Source organism: Cyprinodon tularosa, unplaced genomic scaffold (genome assembly GCF_016077235.1).
Source record: "Cyprinodon tularosa strain WSP-4 unplaced genomic scaffold, ASM1607723v1 ctg336, whole genome shotgun sequence".
Lineage (NCBI taxonomy): Eukaryota > Metazoa > Chordata > Actinopteri > Cyprinodontiformes > Cyprinodontidae > Cyprinodon > Cyprinodon tularosa.
In genome coordinates this window covers 1,085,611-1,113,123 of record NW_024039048.1, presented here as the reverse complement: position 1 = coordinate 1,113,123, position 27,513 = coordinate 1,085,611, and the positions used below count along the sequence as shown (strand labels likewise).

General features: G+C 37.3%; 1 protein-coding gene across 4 annotated transcripts in view; it reads left to right on the top strand.

The window, feature by feature from the left end:
* The window catches only part of anks1b (ankyrin repeat and sterile alpha motif domain containing 1B), a 296,256-nt gene that overhangs the window by 77,887 nt on the left and 190,856 nt on the right, over positions 1-27,513 (top strand). For all 4 annotated transcript variants that reach the window (XM_038294207.1, XM_038294206.1, XM_038294209.1 and 1 more), the window contains exons 2-5: positions 6,846-6,926; positions 9,479-9,635; positions 18,763-18,915; positions 22,628-22,771. In XM_038294207.1, coding sequence (XP_038150135.1) covers positions 6,846-6,926; positions 9,479-9,635; positions 18,763-18,915; positions 22,628-22,771 — 535 coding nt within the window. The remainder of the gene's footprint in view (positions 1-6,845; positions 6,927-9,478; positions 9,636-18,762; positions 18,916-22,627; positions 22,772-27,513) is intronic.

Sequence of the window (27,513 nt, the reverse complement as noted above, 5' to 3'; positions counted from 1 at the left end):
TATATACAATATATAGTATATATATACAATATATAGTATATGGCTATACACTATATACACGGTAGGCTTTGTATTAATGTAACGCAGGAGATCTACAGATGCTATGTGGGGAGCTTCTAGGTCTTGAACGGGGGATAGAGAGAGGCAGTATCAGTGTCACAGGCGTCTCTTTGCCTTGTTGATAAGGCAATTAGCGGATGGGTAGAATCTGTTCTTGTGGCATGAGGTTTTGGTCCTGATGGACCGCAGCCTCCTGCCATAGGGAAGTGACTGAAATAGCTTGTGGCTGGGGTGCGAGGGATCAACCACAATCTTCCCTGTACGCCTCAGAGTCCTGGCGGCGTACAGATCTTGGAGAGATAGAAGATTGCAGCCAATCACCTTCTCTGCAGACCGGATGGCTTACTGCAGTCTGCCCCTGTCCTTGGCGATGGCACCAGCGTACCACATGGTGATGCAGGAGGTCAGGATGGACTCAATGATGGAGGAGTAGGTTGCATTTTTAGCATAACTAGCATAACTACCAGTGTCCTCTGCTCACTCTATACTTCAATGAGGCGGACTAGGCTAAAGGTCAATTTATGCTTCTGACGCATAGCCTCTACAACCGTCAAATCTGTCTCTGTGTGTGACCACGCCCTTCGTGCAGAGATTCTGTAACCGTTTTCGCGCACCTCCAAAAAATGCTGATTGCGCGTCGGATGGTCGAAAACCCACGCAGACCTCAAGCGGAAGTGCGCAGACAAAAAGCAGCTGTGATTGGTCCTTGGTATGCCTTTCTGACTGTCTGTGTGGTTGTCCTTCTCGATTCAGTGCCAGGGTGCGCCATTTTTAAAAACCTAGGAACAACTACAATGGACAACTACGACGAAAGGTTAATCAGTCCTTTTGCCAACTCCATTAACAAAACCTTTGACCATGGTATCTTGCAGACGTGCCATTGTTGTTTTGGAAGATAAACACTCTCGCTGGCGCAGTTTTCGTGACCATCCGCCAAAGTTCTCATGAATTCTCGAATAGGCTCCCCCTTGCGCTTCGGTGGGAAACTGCTGTGCTTCCCTAGAAATTCCAGACCGATGGTGCAGACACATACCAGCATAACTGGTTCACGACCAGACCCAGGCGACATTTGATGTGTACGGATGCAGTAAGCCAGCACCTCCTTCTCTCGTTGTGACTTGTTCTTATCCATGCCCACAAAGGTCACTTTGCAGTAACCACTTTGTTTACATTTTTCTAAATTTGTCTGGCGCTGGGTTAATTTTACTATATGGGGTGAGTTAGACTTTAAGCAAGAACTTAGGAGCTGAAAAAAAGCTACATAAAAGTTTTCAGATTCTACAAAACACAGAAAATTATGCTTTCATGTTTAAATAAAATAAGTCCTATTACTGGTTAAGTTGCAGTTTAAAAACACTCTGGTAAAAGTTGAAATATCAACTTGACCTCTTTAATCAAGTAAAAGTGAAAAGTATGTGCTCCAAAAACTACTTAAAGTATAAAATAACCTTTAAAAAAAAAACAGCCAGATGCCACTATATGAATTGAAAGTTTTAACTAGATGTGCATGGCGCCAATAATCTGCAGTGGATGGTGCACATGATGTGAAATAAATATTTATAAACATAAAACCGAACCGAGTAATGTTTGTTTAAAAATGTATGGAATAGAAAGTACAGATACTTGTGTGAAAATGTAATGAGTAGAAGTCAGAAGTAAAAGTAAGTAATGGAGTAAAGTATAGATACCTAAAAATTGTATTTAAGCACAGTAACAAAGTATTTGTACTTCGTGACTTGACACCTCTGCTGCTTTTATTATGACTACCAGGTATGTTGGTTTTCTTGCTTCCTTTAAGTAAACCCTGCCCTCATCAGCATGGCATAAATAGTGTGAAAACTACATCTTACTTTTTTTAGTATGCATGCATGTTTCAGCCGGTATGGCTCTTAACTCTAAATCAGACCCTTCTTTCCTTTGGTTAACATTTTTTTTCTGCACTTATCAGGTAAAATTTATCTATGCCTAAAGTTAAACCAAGAAAATGTAGATCATGATGCAACAGGATACTTTATTTGAACAAGCTTCTTTCTCTCTCTCTCTCTCCCTTTGAAAGATGATAGGTTGAATTGGAGGGCTTGTCATCAATTCATAAATGTAGATTCAAATGATTCATTTTTCTGTTCTGTTGTAAAGAAGTTCTCAGAAGAAGGAGGGAAACTGTCAGAGTGTAACTGAAGAAGGGTTCATACAGAGGGCAGCATTGCTCTGCCTGCTGCGACGCCTTTCATGGTGTTTGACCTCTGAACCTTCCAACATTGATGATTAAAAGATGAATGATTTGTAGAAATTACTGATGGGAGTTAAGAGTTGAGAAAGATGACGTGTTAAAGATGAAAATCCTTTATAGAAATACTAAGTCTGCTGACCAGGAAGGAATTTCCGTCTCATTTGTGATGGTAATTAAAAAAGGATTATGTCTGCTGGTCTGTTGAATCTCAGCTGGATGGGTTCATGGTTCCACTGATGGCAAAGGGAAGGCGACAGAGTCACAAAGTCAATTCTGAAGTGGATCGAGAGGAGATAAGGGAGACGCATTCATAAGGCAGTGACTCATCAACTCGCTATCTGTTAAATGAAGTTTTTTATCTTCTTTGTTCTTGAATAATATAATAAAATAATAATTAAAACGTAATGGTGCCACAAGTCCTGAATCATTTTATTTTATAATATACCTTTTACATTTTTCCCTAGAAGCTTTTGTTTTTTTGTATTGGGTTATATGAACACTTATAACTCTGAGCCTGTCTTCAAAATGTGCCCAAAATAGAAAAACATATCAGTTATGTTATTCATTTGAATTAATCAGAGCCAATCCCAAATCAATATCAGGTATAGTGTTATATCAAACAGATGCAGCTTACATACAGGAATGTTAAATAAAAAAAATTAAAACCATAGACGGATTCAATTTTGGTGAAAATTTTTGTTTTAGTCAAATACCAAAAAACAAAAACAAAAATATTATTTCATTTTAAAATTTAAGTTTGTAAAAGGGCTTTCTACCAACGAAACATCATTTGATTGCATTAAATTTGCATTATTGTCAGTGATACTGAGGATGCATGTGGTGACAGTAGAAAAGAAAGCTCCTGTTGGACAGTGATAAATCTGTTGATCTGTCTAAATCAATTACTGAATTTAACAAACATCCAAAAAATATCAAAGTCACACAGATGTGGGGAAGTTTTTCTTTTTGGGTGTAATTTTTGAAAAATTCCCTAATCTTTAACTGATTTTATCTGTTAAAACACAATGTTTTATGGACATCATAGAGGTGGATCTATTTACTGACCAAAAAGCGATGGAGTTTCTTATAATTTATGAAATAATGTGAGAAAGACGGATATTAAGAACCATTGCTGAAACAACTGGTTATTTATCTTTTGTATTTTCTGTAAAGTGACCTTGAGTGTCAAGAGGCGCTGTTAAATAAAAATGTATTATTATTATTAATAGGTTGGTGCCCCTCTATAAATAGTCTATCACATATACAGTATAGTAGGGCTGCAACTTATGATTATTTTACAAATAGATAAATCGATTAATATTTGAATTGCAAAATGTTCCTTATGGAAGACTTTTTACAATATTACACCAGGTGAAACTTAAAATTTTCCACTTGAGGAGTTCTGGATAGAGAATATTGACAAAAACATTTTTTGATGTTCAACACAAAATGTTTACATGTTTTTTAAACCATTTTTGTGTAATTGCTGTTATACTCGATTTAACGAGTAATCGAGTACTAAATTAGTAAGAAAGTGGATTAATCACGATTGATCCAATTAATTGTTTCGGCCCTAATATATAGTCATTCTTCTAAGTTAAAACACAGAATTATGTCCAATCCATCTTTGCCATCTGGCCATCCTTTTATGCATCTGATTGCTGTAAAGGAATGACATGATTAGCAGCCCAAAAAACTGATATTCAATCTAATGAATATAAATTTTCCGGGTTGCAATTAAATCCTTTATAACTTAGGTATATTTTTTCATTTTGGGTATTTTGCAACGGACCTAAAATGACATTTTATTTAATAATCTATTTGAATTTTAACACATTTTTACTAGCTGCCTTCCAGAAAAACAAGGTCCATACTGTATGTCTTAAATAAACATGTTTTAATCAGTCTTCACCTCACGAAACGGTTTGTCAACACAACACCTCAGTGGGATTTGTCCATTTGCTGTTTTTATAACAAGGTTCAAACCTCTTACCATGTGGCTGCACACACATTTCTGCAGCAAAGCGGGGGCTGACTGCAGCGTGTGTCTGTTAATAAGGTGTCTTTGGACTTTAGCAGCTAATGAACCGTTACACAGATTGGTTGTTATAAGGTGACAACAGTAAAGAATATAAATGACCAGTGAAGAATATAAATGGGAGTTTAGGACCTGATCTATAAAAACCAGGAGCGACAAAAAAAAACATTTAAAATCTATCTTGTTCCAAATATGATACAGCTGTGATCTTACTTGACTCTGAAACCTTTATAAGTTTGTTTCGATCTCCTCGGTGTTGTTTTCCTACCTTTTCATCTGGAGTCAGTCTTCTCTGTTTAACTACTGGTTCTTTGTGCTCTACTGTAGGTCAGAGCTGAAAAGCCTCAGCAGAGAAGCATTGATCAATATGAACACACAAGCATCAAAGACCTTTGAATCAAACTCTGCTCTTAGCTGTTTGAAGGAAACAGACTACTGAACCCTTCTCCCCCCCTAATATTAATCCAAATAGGCTTTTACTCATTATTGACATCTAACTGGCATATTTTTTGTATTTGAATGCAGCGAGTCTAAGCTAAACCAAAAAGAAAATCATAAGAGATTGTATTTTATTGAGCTTTTATTGAGCTTTGAGAATTTTTTTTTGGTCTCTCTTTAGGAAGATTTCAATGTTTCAGCAGCCTAATAAAAGGACACAGATATACACAGAAAACATAAGTTAAATAAAACCAGAACTACTGATTTTACTGGTCTCTCTCTTTTTTAAAGACCTCCTTCAAAATGGTTTGTCAGTTTCTGCTGTTTCACAGCCAATACTAGAGCAGCTCAGTGGTGTCAGTAATTGTTAAATGAGCTCATAAGTGCATGTTGACGAGATGCTTTATGGGGTAAAGTGTCAAGAAAGAGATGGGGATGAAACTGCATTTCCACAGATTAAATTATCTTTGCAGAAAAATAAAAATAATTTGTTTTTTTCCTGCAGAAACTCAGGAACTTTAAGCAGTGGTTATTTTACAGCACTTTTTTTACTATGAGTTTATAAATGTAGACATGTATTGTCTCAGCAGGCTGCTGAGCAGCAATCAGTCCTGATGGTGCTTTGATTTGTTCTCATAAGTTGGATTTTGTCAGCTGAAAAACTCAAATGCAGTTTAGCTAAATTAGCTTATATCCCTGGCAGATCTGAGTTTAAAGTAATTTATTAATTCACCCAGCTCATTTTATTAATTCACCCAGTGGAACATTTTGGACTGATCCGGAGTCAAGTTTTGGATCTGATTTGAGGAGCTAAAGATTAGGGTGATGGAATCAGGGCTTGGAGCTCACCACCAAAGAAATGATACCAGAGGAAACATATTTAAAGCTTGTCAGTAACGTTTCTTTTTTATTAGTTTGAGCTCCAAGTAGTTTTTATTTCTCCTTCCTAAAAGCTCTCCTTTAGCATTTGATCAGCTTCTAAATTCATAAATGTGCTTTTTGTCTCTGGAGGCTCCTCGGCTACTTTAGTTAATAGGTAAACAACTCGATGTAATTTGACAACCTTGTTGATCTGAACAGTCGATCAGGCAGGGATTGAGCTTATTTAAGCTGCTCTGTGATTCTCTGAGACGTTTTAAGAGGCTGTTATGTTGTGAAGGGAGATTGTATTTTATTTTGAAATATGAATTCTCCACCTCTGGTTTGTAGCTTGACTTCCTGTTGCACACCTGTGTTCTGATTGCCTCACAGCTGCTCCTCGTTTGTGATTGTCCTCCATGCAGTTTCAGGCTTAGAGTTTTACCACAGACTCACTTTATTTAGACTTATTCTAAATTTATTCAGACCTACTTTATTACAATTTGGATTACAGCACCTCCTGCCTTACTACTTGTGGCTCCTTCAACCATTTACCATGACACAAGTACGTCTCAGTGTGTTTATTACATCCATAGGTTGAATATAACTTTAAGATTATTTTTTGTTTGTGTGTGGATGGAGGGTTATAATGTTATTGCTTTGTACCAAAAAGGAAAAATAAAATCTCATATAGAAGTTTTTTTTTTTCTTTACACGAAGAAATTATGTTTTAGTTTAATTTAATTCATGTATTTAGAAATATTTGATCATTTTGCAGATATTGGTCTGTCTATTAGTCTACACTTTGCTTTTCCTATGACTTTAATTCATCCATTCATATACATTTACAGTTTCTACTCATGAAAAAATATTGAAAATTATTTCAATATTTTGCTAAATCTGGATGAATAGACATAAAAAGAAAAATATGAAGGGTTTGTATTTCCAGACAATATTAATTTCTCCCTCCAGCATTCCCTCGCTCCTTCTTTCCTTCTGAGTTTTTTTCTCCTTCCTTCCTTGTTCAATATGAGTGACCAATAACAACTGAGTGAGATCTTTAGAATGTTAAGCTTGGACGAATGTGGAATATTTTACATAAATAATTAACTTGGAAGCTGTAGTTTGCATCTCCTTTGCATACATTAAAGACCTGAATCTGTCTACCTCTGCTTTGTCTGCAAATCTTTATTAATTGTGATGTATGTCTGTATCCTGCAGCATGTGGAAGGGCGTGAACGTGAACTGCACAGACAGCTCAGGATATACACCTTTACACCATGCTTCACTCAATGGACACAGGTAGGAACGTTTCCTTTGCATTGATCTGAAGAGATTATGTCACCAGTCCAAGTGTTATATGAAAACCTCTGAATAATAGAAAAGAAATCTATGAAATTCATATTAAACTCATATTATTCTAGCATTTAGCAACTATAAATACTTTGGGTGATCTACATCTATAGCTGTTTACAGGCTCGGACTGGGAACGACTTACAAATACACGTTGTGGATTAAGAGATCTATCTGCAAGCATTACACGACAACTATCACCAAGACTTCTATGATGTGGTTTTACTGGCTTTGGTTATTAACATGGACGCAACAGTGACTGCTGCTGCGTAACGTCCACACATGCACGAAGCCAGCCAGACACCCACTCACACATACAGCGCCGTCACTGACTCACATTTTCCAGCCTAAAAAATTTTAATAAACTGCCTGGATATATGAAATCTCGCCTAATTTAAACACCAGTCTATTTATCTTTTACACCTTAAATCTGAACAATTTTTTCTTTTTGGGAAACATCCCAACCTGGCAACAATTTACGTAAGCAGGGAAACGTTAGCCTTTAGATGCAAAACTCCATCATGCACCGCAACATGTTTTTGCATAAATCATAAATTCACCAAATATAAAAGGAAAGTTGTAGTTTGGTTTAAAGAAACCATTTTAGTTTTATTATAGTTTGTCGCAAGGATTTTGCAGTTTGAAAAAATAGAAAATTACACCATATGCCAACCGTCACTAGGATGTGCATGACAAGGAAGGGCTATATATACTACATGCATCATTTAGGTAGTTAACATTGTATTACTTCTTGAGCTCCTTGAGTTAATTACTGTCACAGGTAGGAGCTTCGGCCGGTGAGTAAGTGTTAGGGCCAGTATGATTTGAGGAGGGCCGGCCCTCGCACGGTGAAATTAGGACCGGCCCACCGGGCAAATGCCCAGTATCACAGATTACCAGTCCGAGCCTGGCTGTTAATTTATTCGTTTAAATAGGGTTTATATTTTCTCCTGTGGAGTTGGGTTGTTTTTGGGGCCCCTAATAAAACACAGTTTAGTCGTCCACTTGTGCCGATTATAGAAGCGAAGAGTTAATCCTGTGTTTGGGGACAAGTACAGTATCTGGATTTCCTTCTGTAGATCAGGTGAGGAACAGGAGTGGAAGCGAAACTAGAGACCTGCTGAAACTTACGTTGCAGCAATGTTTCAACATTTAGTCTTGAAAGTGAGTTTCAGTCACAACAGACTTTGAAATAAAAGTAGCTGTCCTCAGATAGATCTTTACAACTTCAGATCCTTTTATTAGCTTTTAGTAGATCTTAAAGCTTAATAGCAAAAATCAAAACTATGACATAACATTAAAATGAACCAAGCAGCTCCTGGGAAAGGTCTTGCCCTTTTGTCTCCCTCTTGACATTTTCAGTGCTAATGAAGCTCCACAGAATTTCCTCTTTCCTCTAAGGATGATGGGAACAAATGCAGCCCAAATGCTATTAATATGAAACACAATCGCAGACAACAGTACTTCCAACCAGCTAGTAAAGGATCAAACTACAATCAGAATGGGGTGTTTCTTTTTTTTTTTTTTTTTAAGATCTAGATCAGTTATCTTCATTTTAAAAGTGAGTAATGTTTTAATGGCTCCATAATCAAATACCAGATTGGTTAAGGGTGGGTCTTTTAGGATGTGACTGAAAATTATAAAACCATACAGTTATTAAGGGTGTGTATTAATAACAGGGAGCTGAATAGTTTTAGTTTGTTTGATAAAAAGCTCCAGATAACAATAAAGATTTTCTCTAAAAAAAAAAGCTAAAAAGGAACTGAGTGTACATTTATTTTCTATTACAAATATTTAAAAAAAACCAGCTTATGATTGAAGTTTATCTACTGCATGCTCTCTCAAATTTCTACCTGTAAAAAAACAAACTATAAAAGACAATATGTACCATTTTCCTACCATTATGCAATAATATGTTGGTCCATCTGATAGTAATAAACCCTTTGAAGCATGTGGTTGTAAAGTGTCAGAATATGAAAAAAGGACATGAATACTTTAGCAAAGCACTGCATTTCCCACTATTATACTAGGAGTAGTAGTAACCATGGTAACGGGAGGCAGCTGTAATGATGAGCATGCCTTATACCGCTTATATTACTGCTAAAACTGTCATTTGTTACAAATGTAAGTTTTGTTAAACAATAAACATCTTTAAGGTAAGGTGATCTGTATTAAATGTTAACATTTTCCTACTGTATAGTTTGGCCACAATATAATAATAATTTAACTTTATTGATCTCAAACTGGAGAAATTTACCTCTGCCTTTAACCTGATATGCAGCTGATAGTTGGGGAAGAAAAGTTTCCAAACTTCATAGACAAACCTCTTTCTCTTTCATTAATAGTAAAAATCTGGTGTTTAAAAAAAATGCCACACAGAAATGAATAGAGAAGGGTTCTGGTACAAAGAAATAAGAAAATCTGAATGTGTACAGGTGGACAAGGAAAGGATATTTGGGTTTTATCTATGTTCTATCTGTTAATTATCTATCTGCCCTCAGGGATGTGGTGCTGAAGCTACTCCAGTATGACGCGTCCACCAGCCTGGCTGACAGCAAAGGCTGCTTCCCACTGCATCTCGCCGCATGGCGGGGAGACGTGGACATTGTCCGCATCCTCATCCACCACGGCCCTTCACGCTGCCTTGTCAACCAGCAGGTAATCCCAGTAATCCCATCGACATCCTCTGAGAAAATCCCTGAAAGGCAACATATTCAGATCCACCCTGCTGAGGAGAACAAATGGGAATCTATCCTCAGTTTGGGGCTTAGATGATTACAGGTTTATGTTTAAAAGTTGAATCGTTTGGAATCTGAGGTTCTCTGATTTTTATCCTGAACACATGCAGTTTGAACAAGAATTTCCCGTTGGGTAAAAATCCTTGTCTTGCAAATGTAGCTGCACATTCGCCCCTTTATCATGCTGCGCTCCAAACCATTTCTCTGCCCTTGCTTCAGGAAAAAGGAAAATGTTATCCTTCCAGATAAAGCTCCTCCACTGCATTTCTTAGACCCTGCAAACTGATGCGGCTGCAGGTTCTATTATCGTGGCCTCTGTCCAAGCAAGCTGATCCCTTCTAGCTTCCAGTGATCCCTCTCTGACAGGCTGCTGGGAGCGTTCAGCCTGCCGCTGCTGTCGTTCCTTATCTGTAAAAACAACCTTCCTCTATTTCCCTCACGCTCTTCCTGTCTGTGTTCGCTTGCAGTATATTGACGACTGCACGGATCACTGATGCGGGAAGTTGCACTGAATCAGAACCGTTGTGGAAAACATTCGATGTACGTGTATGTGATGACAGTGCAAAGCAGTAATGGACCCTGTAGGCTATTGGAGGGTTATTTACCCTAACTAATAACCCTGTTTTCCTCTGTCACCATTAGCCAACGTGTTTTCCTCTGAGAGCTGTTGGTCTAATTGTTTGCTGTGAGAAATGTTGCCTCTGAAATTAAGAGATTTGTCAGCGAGCGAACATGGGTAATTTCCTTTTTTAACCTACTCAGTAGTTCAAAGAGCTGATAGAGCGACTGTAGATGAACCACATTAAGTGAAAGCTGCTGATGCACAGGATGCTGTGCAGACATTATGACCTCTACGCATCTATGCCTTCTAATGTTAACTTGTTTAATGGTGTTTTTTAAATATTGTTAGTGAATAATTTCTAAAAATATCATGGATTTGACATAATCTAGTATTTTTAGTTTTGGGAACTTAATTCCCTATTTCCATTGTTTAAAAATAATGCCCTTGGTTCCTGCTTTCCTTCTTCTTTCCTTCCATTACATTTCCCGCCTTTTTTTTTCTGTAAAAACTCTACAAATAAAACATAATTTAAAAAAGGCTGCTCTAAAGTGTTGTAACTTTCTGTAAACAAGCATCTGAAATGTGATGTCACATGCGTAAGACCCCACCCCTCCAGTTTGCTGCTGGAGGGCAAAAACGCTAGCGCAGCGTATTGTTTGAAGAGGTCCAGTTACCCATTTAATGCGGTAAATCTTTAATTTACACACGATTTATAACATTTTTTATGTCTACCCATTTAGACAGAAGTTTTATATTACAGACTAATATTTCTATAAATAACTGAAATACCAAAATACATGGCTTGCATCTAATCTCACATAGATTTATATAAATATCAAATCATCTTACCCTGCTTTGCATATGTAGTGGGCAGACACCACATACTAGTGACACTCTTTCTTGTTGGTCATCTTCTGTGATGGCACACTTCAAGAAGCACACTGGGTTCATGCAATCATCGCTGTAATAAAATATTAGCCCCACATGTCCAGACATGAAGAAGTTATATCCTTCTAATGACTTGTATGCCTTCATTGCCTCTGCTGTATAAAGTCCTGGTGTGTTAATGAGATAATTGTAAATATCCACATACAAAATAGGCGGCCAATTTTGAGTACTGCCAATTCACAGACAGACCTTCAGCTATTTGAAATGGGTCTGGAAGCTTTAGGGTAAACACAGGTAACTTTGCAGTTTACCATTTGTGGTTCTCTGAAGAAAGATGATCCAAATTAATGATACTGACATCCCCTGGTTTCAACTTGTTAATAGAAATGTCGTCCTGCAGCAGTGCGACCGTTTTCGGCTAGTAAAACAAAGGTTTTGCCCTCCACCGTTGTGCGCATTCGCAAAAGTTCTGGAAGTAAACTACAACACTCAAAGTGTCTATAGGAAGAAAATATACGGAAGGAAGGAAGGAAGGAAGGAAGGAAGGAAGGAAGGAAGGAAGGAAGGAAGGAAGGAAGGAAGGAAGGAAGGAAGGAAGGAAAATCATGAAACTGATTTCACTTTTCGTGTTTATAGGAATCTTACTGTAGCTGTTATTGGTGTTAGAAAATGATTGTATTTAGCTGAGATTTAGAAAGGGGTTAGTTTTTTAGGACACCAAAGGCATTTATTTCTTTCTCAATCTGTCGTGTGCTCATTAATCAGGGTCCTTTCGTCGTTTTTACTCATCCGTCACAGAGAATTAAAGATTGCAAATCCCTGCCAGAGAATTAGCCTATTTACAATTCAGACATAAGGGCCCAGATATTAAAACTGAAATGATCTTTTTGTTTTAGTTTTTTATCTGTCTTACATTATTAATTATCTGACTGACATAGGTCTGATAATCACTTGGAAGGGAGAGAAAGTGGGGACAGAGGGGGTTAATTTCACTCCTAGACCAATAGACAATTATTGGAGGTATTTATGAGTTAGTGGTAGACCAGTTCCAATTCATTGCTTATTACCTAATTGGTCCCAGTAGTTTCCACTGACAGCTTGTTTGTGTTTATCGCAGCCAGAGCATGTGAGAGTAAGAGGTGGCGCCTGGTTGCCTGACTAGAGGATGAGATTAGCTTTACACCGACTCTATGTATGTGCATTCATGAGGCAGTGGCTGATGGTGACGGATTGCTTGTTTACTGAAGGCTTGCACTCTGCCTGTAGAGGCCAAGTGGATGTTTTGAAGACTGACAGGTTACTTGTTGTGAAATATATATATATATATATATATATATATATATATATATATATATATATATATATATATTTTTTTTTTTTTTTTTTTTTCCAGCTGACTCACTCATTTTTTTTGAAGTGATCTCATGTGTTTTTAAAAGTGTACGTCTTAAAGCTGCAGTGGAAGAAAACCAGACCAGAATCTGTCACGTCTTTCATGTAACCTTGATGGAAAACATTTTAATTATGTATGTTTTAAACAGATATTTTTACCCTCTATTTTTAACAATAGAGGGTAAAAATATACATTGACTTACTGCTGTGAGGTGATTTTTAATAACTCACAGAACGGATTGTGAGTTATTAAAATAAAACAGTGTTTTACGGTTTGAACAAGTTGTTAAACAGGAAAACACTTGAAGCTCTTCAGCGTTTAACTTCAGTAATTTGCCTTATTAGAAGTGACAGTAAAACCTGAAGCACCCATATCTGTTCATTCCCGAGACAGTAAAGCTTCTTTACTTATTGTCTGATTTCCTCTTGATCTACAAACAGCAGATCCATTGTGTTTTATAACAGATGAACTCTTAAAAGGAGAAAACTGTGAAAGTTTATTCTTTTCTCCTGCTATAGTGCAGCTCAACTAAATTGTGTGTTGCAAAAAATTTCCTCTTAAGCAGCATCTAATCTTTCTCTGAACTCACTAATGCTGGAAATGATTCACTTTGCATGGGCTTAACTCTGTTACAGTCTCAGCACAAAAGAGTGTTACAGCTAGGGTTGTCACGATACTAAACTTTTCAACTTGATACCAATACTAAGGAAAATATTCGATACTCTATACCATTTTCAATACCACAGGAATAAAAACTCTAAATTTCAACAGAAATATTTTGATTAATAATTAAAATACAAAAAATAAATACAATAAACAATAAGAACAATATTTTGAGGTTGTTTGCTGTGCACAGTATTAAGCAAGCTTGATAAAAAATTAAATTAAATTAAGTTTTCCTTACTTGGCTATGCTTTGCACACATACGACACTAGCCAAACCGGTTAAGAAACAAAAAAAATTCTTAGCAGCTGCAAGGTCTGAAACTGAAAAGTGCACAGAATTATTCAATCATAGTGTTCAGAAAGTGCATTGTCCTCTATTCTGCACTTTAGATGAATGACTGTTTAGGTGCCACTGGTGGTGGCACTGTATCGATACTTTTGAAAATGAGTAATGTATCCGGATACAACATTTCAGTATCAATACTTTTTTGAGTATCAATACTTTTGACGACCCTAGTTACAGCACAGCTGGGTTTCATGCATTAAGTAATCAGATTATTTCCTCACCAACTAGTGTTATTCTGTTCTCTGCATATCTCTTTCTTCCATGCAATGTTGGTTTACATTTAAATGTGTGTTTTTCTACAAAATTCTGCTCTTAAAATTATTTTTTTTTTTTGGAAAGCTTAAACTATCGGCTGGACTCAACTTTTATATGTTGTAAACCTTAAAACGTCCCCTTTCATAGTAGCTATTGTTATAGTCAACGGACCTTTGGTCGGTTAAAGTTGGAAAACATAATCAGTTGAAAAAAATGGAAAGTCCTTCATGCTAGAATAAAAGGGATTTTAAATAATTTTAATCAAATTAAAATCTCTGATCTGGACTGTATTGTATTGATCTGACTTTTTATGTCACTTTTCTAGAAATATTAAAATGCCTTACTGACTGTGGATGATGATACACTACCATGATGATACACAACTTTTTTTATCTTGATGCCAAAAAGAGCCCAACAAATTTTACTTTCACAAGTGGAGCAGTACGGCTATAGCAGTAGTGTTCTGCTTGATTTATGCATATAAATAGCTTTAATATAATTATGCAGGGAGTATTACAGATTATATGGACACTGCAACAGGAAAGGAAAAACAGAAAAAAAGCGAGAAAAGATGAAAAAAGAGGAGATAAAAGAGATATGACAATAAAGCATTTTCAGTCTGCTTCATCACCTGCAAAGAGATGTAAAAAGAACAACACAACCAACGGACATGGTACAAGATATACAAGAAAGTAACACCTTGATACTATCGCTGAAGTATAAGTATTATTTAATCTGACATGTATACTGGGGTAACTGAAGATAAGAACATGGGCTTTCTGTAGGGGAGTGGATCTCTAACTTCCTGGAAACAAGCACCTGTAGTTGTTTGTGAGAGTGCACTTGTGCACGGAAAGTTTATCCAAAGGAAAAATGCTCAATAGTGGTTGTGAAGAGCCGAAGAGGCGCCCTCCCCAGAGCACTGGGGGAAGCGCTGGGGTACCCAAAGCACCAGACACAAAGGCACCCAGGAAACCTTTATGTATCTTAAAGTTAAACACAAAGACGTAGTGAACTTGTGGAGGTCCATTTGTATTCTTGATTTCCTTTGAAGCTACATTTCCCACCAAGTTTAATAAACTCTTAACCTATTCATTTCATAGTTACCTTTTAAGTTTTTTATACTGATAAATCCTTGTATGCAGTCCCCTTACATTCTTAGTAACTTTATACACCATCATGCACTAAAGAGTAAAATGAGGCCATGTGTTTCCTGATGATCAACATGTGAACTCTGCTAACACATGCTACTGCTGGGAGAAACCACCCTGGGAAAGTCCTTTCCTAACAAGGCCTCTGCCACGGCGACGGCTGCCAAAGAACACAGTCACACTGAGCTGATGGATGTTTTCTTATGAGCAATCTGTTTAAGAAAAAGAGGCGGCAGTCATATGGTTTCAGCCTGGCTCCGACAGCAGTGGCTTTTCTAATTAAAGTTCGGCTAATGAGAACTTGTTCATCTCTGCGTGAATCCAAACAAAGTCCCACCCTAAGTGATTATTGCAACATGAGGGCATATTGGGTGTTTCAGGGGGGTTTAATTGAGGTGTTATGTAGGAACACTAATAAAAAAAGTGGTTGGATTTACTTTGCATAATTAAAACCAGAGCTGAGTTTATCTCTGCAGGAAGGTCAGTGTTAAAAGTAAAACAGCTTGACATCCAGAGAAGAATTGGTTTCAACTCCTTAGTGGTTTAAATTAATGGCAACCTGAGATTTTTGTGTTCTTTTAAGGGGTTTTACCCCAATGAGTTTTTAATATTGAATTCAATTCCGCTTTTATTATTTAAGCTCTAATTCAATGCTCTTTGCCTTTTGGCATCTCTGCAGTTAAAGCTTTATCCAACTCACTTTGGCCAGTAGGACATCAGAGTATTTACATAATCTGTCTAGATCCGCTAGTGTCCAGGGTACCATATGCATTTATGTTTTCTCATATTATCCCTCAGTTTTTCTATAGGATTTAACTCTGACTTTACCATTTGCTTGATTTGAAAAATTTGGAGCCAACAAGGGTAAAAGATCAGAGAACAGATGTACTCTCTCAAAGCACTTTAACGCTGTTATTTCCTTTCTGCTTTTTTTTCTTATTTTATTTCATAAATGTAATTTTTCAGACCTTTTCTCAGCTGGGTGGTCTTTGTTGTCTATAATATATTAAACTATACTTTTATATATTATTTATATATATTGCTAGAAACATCTGAATCCCAGCAGTGACAGACCTTTTCATTTAGGGTCAAATTGAAAGTTTTACATTACTGTAGGTCTTCCACCCTCAGGTGAATACGTTTTTGTTTATTAACTGTAGCGTTTTAATCATTGCAGATTTTCCCAGTTTTTCTGACATTATTTCATCCTAATCCTTAAATGTTTTAAGAGGGAAAAAAGTTTGAAGTTATTATCCTAATTTCTCTCATCCTCTCATTCTCCAACTGGTTCTGTGTAAGACTGCAAACACTGAGCTCGAAGGATTATGAGATGAAGTTACAGAGACGGAGCTCATCCTGCATATCCGTCCATCAGCATTACTGCAGAGAGTGTTCAAACAAATGGTCTCTGCACTCCACCTGCTCTGGTTCAGTTTCTGTTGGATATACATGTTGCTGTGCAGACTAACTGTTGAAGGACAGATTTGGACGTCTTCATAAGGAAAATACAACATATTCTGTTCTTTCATCCTTACATACGTCATCTTCTGAGTAGTGTTTTGTTTTCCTTGCTGACCGTTTATTCTGTTTTTATTTGTCAGTATTAACTTTGTCAGACCCAATTGTAGCCAAAGGGAAACCTATTTGTTTGTTTACACCATGCTTGTTGATGGGATTCCTGCTCAGCAGCCAATCTGCAGCAATGAACTGGATGCTAGATGATTTCGAGAGGCTGTCAGCCTGCATGTAATGGAAATGTATAGGCCACTCTGTGAGCACATAGGGAGGATTCCTTCTTTACTTTCTTTAACTCCTCTCCTCCTCTTCTGCTTCATCTCCTGGTCCTATCAGACCGAGTCTGAGCTCATCTCTGTGTCATTCTCCGTTCTTTCTGCGAAATCACATTTTTCCAATCTCAAGCGGTGTGCGCGCCTGAGACACAGCGGATCAGACTGCAAAGTTTTATTGTCCATTTAAGGCTGTGGGGACAAATGGGTCAGTGGCAGCCCTGACAATGGCTATATTCTTGTTCCAGTGCTTTCTGGGACATATTTATAGTCTGTGTGCTTATTTTCTAGATTATTTATATTCTTTTAGAGCATATGTATAGACATTGATTACAGATGATTACTGACATTCCTCATGGTGAAGGTGCTCTTCTTTACAGGGACCTTATCAGAATATCATTTGTATTTCTTAACATTATTCTCTAATTGTCTAAATTAATCTTACTGTCCATATTCCTATGATTAAACATTCCAATCGTCTGTATTTTCACACTTTTTGTAGGTTAGCAATGATAAAATGCACTTTTCTATTTTTAGAGCTTGTTTATAAGCCTTAATGTTGTTTTTTTGCCTGCCCCTCAATGCGGTTTGTCCACATATTTCATACATCTCTAACAGGTCAAAAGTAGATAAAATAAATCCCTTAATATTTCAGCATTTCAAATAAAATATCTAGCTTGTAGAATATGATACAAACTTTTAATTAGAAAGCATCTTTAAAGCACAGACCTCCCTAAGGCAGGTTATTTCCAATCGCAGTGTTAAGGGATCCTTTAAATATTCCTAAAAAAGGATCACCAACAAAATTGAATTGGTTCTAAACTTGATTAAGAGGCACCTGCAGTAGAGTTTCAATTCATTCTGTTCAAAGCTTTCCTTCATAACCAACAAACAAACTAGTACTATATAAAAAAAATTACCTTTGTGGGAGAGCTAATAGACATAACAATGCCTCAGATCAGTTTTTGTTGCATTTCCACACAGAAAAGAAACAATAGAGAGACAATAAAAATAATATACTTGAGATGTAGGCATAAATACAGAACCGTACTAACTTAATAGCTTTGTTTTATTTGGGTTTTACTAGATTAAAGTGTTTAAAACGGGAGTAAAATGACCTTGTTTAACTGGACATTTAATAGAGTGCAGCAGGACCTAAGGGACCATCAGCAATGTGGTTGTTAGAGGCCCTTTGGAGAGTGAAGACATGGTCAGACATTCCCAGACAGTCCATGACCTTTAAAATGCTCTAACTGAGCTCTATTTAAGCATAAGAAGGAAGTTATCTATTCTTGATTTTTAACTGATGATGGGTTGCCATGGTAATTACAAATAAGCTGTCTTTGTGTATCTACAATTAATAAATTTTTTTGCAGGTTTTACTTTTTTGCAGTAGGAAAATAACCAAAATTTTTTGTAATTAGTGAAGAATTATTTAAAGGTTTGAGAAGATTTTTAAATAATTAAGGATTTTATAATGCAGCTGTCCTGATGATTTGAAGCAAACCTAAACCAAAGAACTGCAATAAGCTATCCGAGACAAATATGCCCTGCAGCTCTGAAGGAAAGTAAACTTTATCCAAACGAGAGCTAGATATTTTCATTTAGGAGCCCTGTAATAATCCAGATGGGTTTGAAAGCTTTCATATAAACTGAGGTTATTCCAGGCCGGTGCTCTGAAATCCCTGATGTCAAAAAGAGCTCAGATAAAACAAATAATTTTTCATCCTCTGTGTTCTTTCCTCTTAAATGGTTTTCCTCAGTTTCAAGAACAGTATCTATATTCTACGCTGCTCCTCTCAAACCAACACCACCTTTTCTCTCCAACCTTGTCTCCTGCTCCATTAATCCTCCAACAGTCCGTTTCTACCATGACCTTTTCTTCCTCACCCCTGAATCCGCTCCATATACTTCTATTTCTCCCTTTTCACCCGTCATTGCTCCCAGAACTCCTATAACCATCGCTGCCTCCTTTTCAAACTTTTCCTTCTCTTCTGCAGAACCATGAGAGGGAGACACCGCTCCACTGTGCAGCGCAGTACGGACACACCGAGGTGGTTTCAGTGCTTCTTCAGGAGCTGACCGATCCAACAATGAGAAACAATCGGCAGGAAACCCCTCTGGACCTGGCAGCACTTTATGGGCGCCTGCAGGTCAGTAAAAATGAAATATCTCTAAAAAAAGATGCCAGTGTATAGAACCATATATACACTGGTACCAGTCTACAAACATTTGGAAAAACTGGGGTACACCTAGAAAAGGTGGGCAGTCCATCACATTATAAAGGTTTTTTAGCAGCACATCGATGACATGGAGGAAAAAAAGTGTTTCATACCGTGATTGTTTCCTGATGCTCTAACGCAGCCACATTCTGTGTTAAGGTTACTGTAATTGCAGTCAAGCCACTCAGGTTTATCTGAGTGCAGATGAATAATTTATGAAGGCAACGTTGTAGTTCTCTTTCTGCATTATAATGAAAGGAGCTCCCTGAAGGGGGAGCTTACCACTGAAGGAAGATGTAACTTAGACTGCTTAAAAAACTCATCTAAAAACATGTTTAAATGTGAAATTGTTACGTTATCAAAAACATGATTAAACATCCTCAGGGATTATAATTCTGAAGCTGATTGAGATTATATTTGAAGAACAGTCCAGCAGAACTACATCAGAGTTTCATGTGTTTGCACCAACGATGCAAGAAAATGTCTCATCTTTTCGCTCCCCTGAAAGAATCATGCTTCAGTGGATCTAAATGATCTGATATAACTTACACACCCATCTGTTTATCTGGACTCTGTTCATCTGTTTTCAGACGGGAAAGTTTTTGATGTTGATCTTTACAGTTTATTTTCCTCCCTGAAGACGTAAAGCCTTTTACTGAGAAATGCATAAGACTGTATTTGAATTGCTTTTATTAAAAATAGAAAATGATTGCTTCTGCTGGAAAAATCTCTTCTTGCATTTATTGTTAAAGTTCTAATAAGACTATCTATAGCCTCTGTCTTATTCTCATAAAACAAACCAAAGATATGAGAAAATGCCGTTATAACTGTAGGTGTAGATATACTTTCTCTAGTGTCTTAATAAGCAACCTCGTATGAAACATGTAGAAACAGTGCAGCCGACTGTTTTTTTTCTATTTTATTTAAATATATATTTTAAAAATCCTGTAGACTAAGGTATCTGCTAGCGACATGATTGTTATTGAGCTACGAGTTGATGGCAGTTAAAGGGGAAGATCTGTTAAAAACAGGATAAGAGGCCTTTCTTCAGCTACAGTACCTGACCGGCAGCACAGCATTACAGTGGATGGGAGAGTTTCTGGTCAGCAGTGGCGGATCTAGGGGGTGTCTACTTGGGCTGCAGCCCCGGATGTTTCCCCAAGAGCCACGGATTTCGCTTCTGAGCTGGTCTGAGTATAATGTGCACTACTGCAATTCACCAGATAGTGACAGCATGGGCAGGAAAGCACCTGTAGCATTACCGTGCAGAAGAATAAGTTGTCACCACTAGCTGCAGCTAAACAGAATAATGTCCCAGGTATGTGGAGCTCTGACTGACTTCCAGACATTCTTTGTCCCGGTGTTGTATGAAATTCTGTTTCCCTTGTGTTGGGAGCACGAAAATGGCGGATGGGACCTTTTTCACGGCGCTTCTGATCGATTTTTCGCAAAAACAACTCCTATAATCATGTCAAGGTTATAATATCATGTTTAATCAGCAGCTGTTGTTTACAAAATGGTAAAATAAATAAATAGACGAGGCACTTTTTAAGCTGTTTTGTTTTTTAAACGCCAAGAGAATTGGCCTTTTTCCAACTTCTGGCACTTAAAGGTACACTATGCAACCGGTGTTGATTTTCCAGCGAGGCTCCCCCCAGAGGGCGGAAGTAAAAGTGCACTGTCGTAAATATGCACAGCTGTTCTCCTGGTTTCTCCGTCAAGCCAGATGCGGTTGTTTTGAGCTTAGCAGACAGGCGAACGCAACGAATGACTAATGCTGCGTTCACACCGGACGCAGCTGGCGCGACAGAAGCAGCGAGTTTACATGCAAAGTAAATGGTTGACGCGCGTCAAGGCGCAGCAAAAGGTCACACAGCGCGTTTTGAGCAGCAGGCGCAGCGCGTCTGAGCAGCTGAAGCAGCGCGTCGGGCGCGTTTAATCATCTGACGCAGGGAGAGAGACACAGCGCTGATGATCAGAGCACTATGATCACTCCTCTTAAACAGTTTATTGACGCCTAAATTAACTTAAAATGCAGAAATCTGCAGGCAGAATATGTTCGCTTTTATTATCCTGCTGCCTGCAGTTTGGATTATTTAGATGAAAAACACCTACCAGCTGCCGCGGTGAACCGCGAGGAGGCGACCCGGCCAGAGGCTGCTGATGAAGGGAGTCCTACTGTCGGCGCACCGCTGGTATGTGGGGGGTCTGAGCGGCTCCGACAGAAAAAATATTGAAGGCAGGATGATAATCTGAATGAACTGACTGCACTGATTACGTTTTCATGTGTATTTTCTCACTTAAACACATATTAAAACTACTTTATTCCCACTGATCACAGCAAATATAGTTGCAAGGCAGAGAAAGGATAGTGAAGCTCCGCCCAACGCGCGTCAGACACACTTTTGCACCGCGCAGCCAGAGCAGCAAAGCTGCTTCAGCCGCGCGTCAGAACTAACTGGTACAAGCAGCAAAAATGAAGCAGCAGACGCGATTTTGCTGCTTTTGCTTCGTCCGATGTTAACGTAGCATAACTGCACAAAGATCGCCACTGTGCTAGCAACGAGCATGCTTTTAACTGGGGGGTGTAGCAGTTCTCGCCGTAAAGCAAGACTGACTCTCGCGAGACTTCTGAGCCTGTGGGTGCGGGTCGGTGCTCCTGCAATTGCAAGTGCGGTATTTCCCCCACAGACCACCAGGGCGGCCGAGAATACCTTTGTTCAACCTGAAATGACTCATTTAATCATCCAAAACGTTATGGAACACATTAATTAACTGAAAAATGTTGCATAGTGTGCCTTTAAGCCTGAAAAATAAGTCAGTCACCAAACACAGTTTTCAAACATGTAGTGTGTACTAATAATTTTTCATTTGTGGATGGGAACTGGCTGATAGCAGGGCACAAAATTTAAGAGCTCCTGAAAAGATGAGAGTTCTAATGAAATTTGGAAAAAGTTGCTCTTTATTTCCCAAGGAGGGAAAAAATGAGAGGAGGAGAGAATGAATATTTCAGCTGCGTTCCCGCTCCATAACATGGGAAGAAATGAATCCACCTGCAAGTCTTTATCTGTGTTTATTCCTCTCTTCATCAACAGCAAACCCTGTAGAAATGGTGACATTTGATCATTATTTGCCAGAGTTATAAGAGGGACATAATGTATTTTAGCCACATGATATAATCCGTTCCCCCTATGATGATCTTTATGAAATGCATTTTTTGTTTAAATGTTTAACAATTTACAAATTTTCCAAAAAAAGTAAAAGAAAAAACACTGCATAAAATAGGAAAAAAATAAACCAATCCTATGAATTTTGAAACTGTCATTATTTTTCTATGTTATTTTTGAAACTTTTATTTTATATTTTCAAATCCAAAATCAGGTGCCTAAAATAAATTTCAGGCACCTGATCTCCATTAAGATTAAGTAAGTTCCTTGACCATTAAGTAGTGGTAGAAGGTACTTTCTATGAGAGAGAAATAAACTGCTAGATTTTAGTCGGTGGCTGAGTCCAAGAAAGACGGCTAAATAAAAAAGGGAGGGAGCCAGGAACCTTTGGGCAAAAGACAGAGAGAACACCGTCTCCTTGTATTTTGAATACTGTGTTGATCTGCATCACAATGCAATGTTGGTTTTGTGTTCAGGTGGTGCAAATGTTGGTGAATGCTCACCCAAACCTCATGACGAGCCACACACGCCTCCACACTCCGCTTCACCTGGCTGCACGAAACGGACACCACAGCACCATCCAGACCCTGCTGGAGGCCGGTATGGACGTCAACGGTTTGGTGAGTTCAGTTCCCTTTGGTAGGAAATGATGCAGGTTTTTAAAATACAAGAACAAGCACTGCAAATCTTAAACCACCCATAACAAAAGGGGGGGGGGGGAATCCAATTACAGTGTTCTATACAGTGTTGCCCAAATGCTTCATATAAATGAATCTCTTGGTGTTTAATGTGGTCTTGTTAGAATTTTATTTTTTAGATTACAGAAAATCTGAGGAGAAAAAAATCAGCAGCACTAAATGCAATGCATCAAATAAATCTTTAATTAGGGGCTATTCTAGATGGAGGAGATGGGCACGAATGAAGCTAATATTATCAGATATGATTTATTAACTCCATGACTGGATTTCTGCAATAGAAGAATCTCTAGTTTCTCAGGCTCAATCTGATTATCTCAAATCTGTAAGTCACTGCGTCACCATAATAAAGGCTAGCAGTTAGGAAGGATCTAGGAACAATGAGCAGAATGCTTCCTAGCTCCCATCCATTTAGCTGCATGGTGCTATATGGTTGCCCATGGTCCTTTGCATATCAGGACAAATAGGCACAGCCCACTTACGTAGACCGTATGTGACAAATGCTAATGTAAACACCTTCATACTTTGTTTTTTTGTAGTTATTTTCTTGAAGGCTGTAGTCCCAAATTGATATGTGTCATTCATCTGTGTGTCCAGTGTGTAAAAAATGCTGAAGCTGTTTTGGATTCAACGAAGCATTCTGTAACTCCTAGAAAAAGGAGCTAGAAGCTACAATATGAGGCATTTGAATCGAGCGTCTATCTGTTGTTGGTCGCTTACAGCAAGTGATAAATAGTTGGGCTTGGCTTTAAACACACACAAGAGAAAAGGTAGCCTGTGTCTCCAGTTCTGCTCTCCTTCCTCTGGTTGCCAGTTTTTTTTAGGAAGCAGTTTTAACTTCTTTAGTCCTTCATCCATGAACTGCATCAAATGTACATATCACCTCAATTTCTAATGTCAGTCGATCAGGTGCTTTTAAAATCCCCCAAAGTGTGCTTGAAGACCAAATTGTGAAATATTTGGCATCTGTACGTCAACTTTTAATGGATAGTTGTTTTGTTACCTTAAGCTATTTAAAAAAAAATTCTATCTGACTTGATGTATGTTTTATTAATGTTTACTGTGATCCTGTTTGTTTTATGAAAGGAATCTTAAACAACTTGTTACTCTAGTAGTGCTATATAAAGATTACTAAAAAACTAAATTAAATTAAGAACTGAATTGACATTTAATAAAAATGCAGTTTGATATTTATTCTATTTCTCAAAACAAAACAAAACAAAACACCAGATCAGACCGAATCAGGTATTGATTAAAGTCTGCAGAAAAAACAGCATAAAAATGGAATACATTATAAAAATAGCACAAAAAAAATGAAAATTGAAGAATTATGTTTTGCCAAGTGTTTTTTCTCACCCCTAGAAATGACAACATTTAAATATCTTTAATTTAAAAAAGCCAACAAGTTTAAGCCTAAGGAAAAATAAATAACCAAATTTAATTAAGTTAAATTAATAATGTAAATTTCTTGGTAGACTTTTGATGATAAATCTCATGCCATTTGAAAGCATTTTTCTTTTCTTCTTAAAGGTATAGTGGAGGATGTTCTTTTTCTGGGTGGATCATCTAAATAAGTGGTCCTCCTAAGTGTCCGTCATTCTGGTGATATGTTTACATAAGGCCGTCCTACGTGCTCGTCCCCATTTTCTCTTACCAGTATTGAGTCTGACATAGGGGAGAAAGTGCAAATCTTCTTTTGGAAAGTAAGCTTGTATGAGCGATGCAAACAGTAACTTGTAAACAGAGCGTGCAAGAGGAGAAAAGGGCTTGTGCACGCTCTCACACACGTTTAATAGACGCTCCCTCTCAGGAGAGGGTACAAGGTTGTGCATGTGCTTTTTTTTTTTTTTCTTTTTTTTTTTTTTCTTTTAAGTGTAGAGGGTGGGTCTTTTCAAAATTTCATGAAAAAACCTCCACTATACCTTTAAATGTTGCCAAAATCACATGAAAATTGCCTTTTTTTGGTTGGGTTGAGCAGTATGGTCCAGGATGTGGCGTGTAAAACCGCACGCCTAAAAATCAGCTAAATGTGAGGAACTAATATTTAGTCCAATCAAAAAAAAAATTCTGTTTTTTTTTTAAACTTAAAAAAAAAATCTGAACTATAGTGATACAGTAATATTGCTGCAGATTGTATCTTGTCTTTACCCATCTGGGAAGCAGTTGGATTTGGCCATGACACTTTAAAATAATCTATTCTGCCATGAAAATTCAATTTGACTACAGATATATTACCTTTTACCTGCATACTTTTTTTAAACTCTTCTTTAATCTGCATTCCTGCAATTGAACTGAGGAGAAGCTACAGACAGACATCCCTGTTTCATGATTGCTAAGAGAGGGAACACATTAGTAGTTGTGACAGATTTCTACTTTTAAAGTCAACAATTCTTCCTCTGAATATGAATCTGAGAACATGTATATGCTGAACGTGCCTCTCATGGTTCAATGGTTTGAAATGAATAATTGATTCTAAGTGAGAGAGAAGAGGGGAGAACAGGGTGTTCCTGAGGGGTCCTCATAGTTCATGGTCTCCTTTTTCTTTACTCCTTATCCATTTAGAGAGAATACATATTAACTGGATGCTTAGTTTCTTACATTATTCTAAACAGGTCAAAAGTTATTCATTTCATTTGAGGGTCATTTAATTTAAAGAAATCTCAACAAAATGTTGCTCTGGTTTATTCTTTCTTAAATTGAGTCCAATTTCTTTTGGCAAAGCAACTGCACAGCTTGGATGGAAAAATGTTCTCACCAGTTGGTTGAAAAATCAGCGAGATTGTTGTTTGGTTGGAAGTTTGTTTTTGTTTGAGATATCCAAACCAAATGTAAAACTGTTTTATATTTTGTATTAGAATAATTTTTTTATTTTAGCTTACCAATATTGCTGTTACTCTTTTTTTTATCTGCCACATTTTTATCTCTTGATTAAATTAGATCTCATAAGAATTAGATGGGTCAATTCTGGAATATTTAGATGCTGGAAAGTGTGGCAAACTGGTTTAATTAAGGTCAAAGTTCATGCCTAGGTGCTTGATTTAATAGATTCAAAGTATTTGGAAAAGTTCATGAATTTGACAGAATAAAGTATAATGAATTGAGCTTTATATTGTTATCTTCTACTTCTCCAAGAACGGAGAGAACAGTGGAAAAAATAGTATAAATAACCGTATCTTCATTTTGGTTGTTTGTGTTTCTAACTCTTATGTGTAATCAATTGTGAGAAATTAGAAACTTTGATAATAAATGATTTCCTGATATTATAAATGGTTTATTAACTCATTCATACTGTATCTGTGTGCTATTTTTCTTATGAATCTGTCTGTTTACTACTGTTATTTAATAAATCCCTGATGCTTTTACAGCACCCCTTTAAGTTTTACTAATGACTTGAGAGAAATTATTTCAAAACATTTTATTTAGAGATGCAAAATTATTATTTTGTCATTGCAGTAAACTGCTCCAGTTGCCTCAGATTGGAAGGAAACCTTTTCCAACATGTTTCAGCTCCTTCTAAAGATGCTTAATAAGATTTAAATCAGGGCTCATAGAAGGTGATTTCAAAATAGTCCAATGTTTCCACTTTGCCATTCTTGCGTGTTTTGGGCCATTATCCTATTGACCTAAGACTGAGCTGTCTGACACTTGGCAGCACATTTCTTTCTACAATCCCTTGGTAGTCATGAGGTGTTTGAAGTCTGGAAAGATTCAGGCACCCTGTGTCTGATAAAGCAAAGCAGCCCCAGAGCATAAAATAGCCTCGTCCATGTTTCACATTAGGGAAAGTGTTTGTATCTTAATACACTCAACTTTCCCTTTGTAAATATTCAACTGGTGTTCCTTGGCAAAAAGGTGAAGGTGAGGTATGCATTGGTAATGGTTATGTTTAGGGTAAGTTTTAGGGTTAGGGCATTGAAAGGGTTGAAAATGACTGAAAATCAATGGAAGTCAATGGAAGTCAACACTTACTCCTCACTACAATGGCAGATAGAGTGTGTGTGTGTGTGTGTGTGTTTGTGTGTGTGTGTGTATAAAAAGGAGATTTTGCAGAATGACGTCGTTGTTGATTGATGGCAAACTTCAACTTCAAGCATTTACATCATATTTTTGCATCTCTTGCTTTCACCAGTAGTTTACACTGTTTTTGGATCAAAGATTTTATACTTTTATTCTTTTATTTTTACTTCTGTAAGTATAAACACATAATTCCCAGCTCTTCTGAATTATTCTCTACTTCATGGCTTTTACTGGTCCTTTAATTCTGCTGCTCAGTTCTCAGTCAGCAGCACCTCGAACTCCTAACTAATAAAGTTTTTCTTCTTCGTTTTTGATGCCTTTTTTGTCAATGCACAGTCTGACAAGATTATGTACTCATATACTATTTTAAGGCAATTTCCAATTATGCAAATTTGCATTTCTCTAGCACGCAGGCTCACTTACACTCAAGTGGAATTGGACATTGAGAAGCTCATAATTAGAGCTTTATCTGAGTCACAATATTATGGCATTTAGCTCAAAGACAAAAATTAATATTTTAATCCTAACTGACCGAAAACTGTAAAAGCTGCAGCCGGACAGTGAAGGTTTACAAGGATCAGTTACTGAAGTTAAGATTTTTTTTTAAATCTGATGTGGTGTTTTCATAGGATGCCATGGAACAAAAAAGT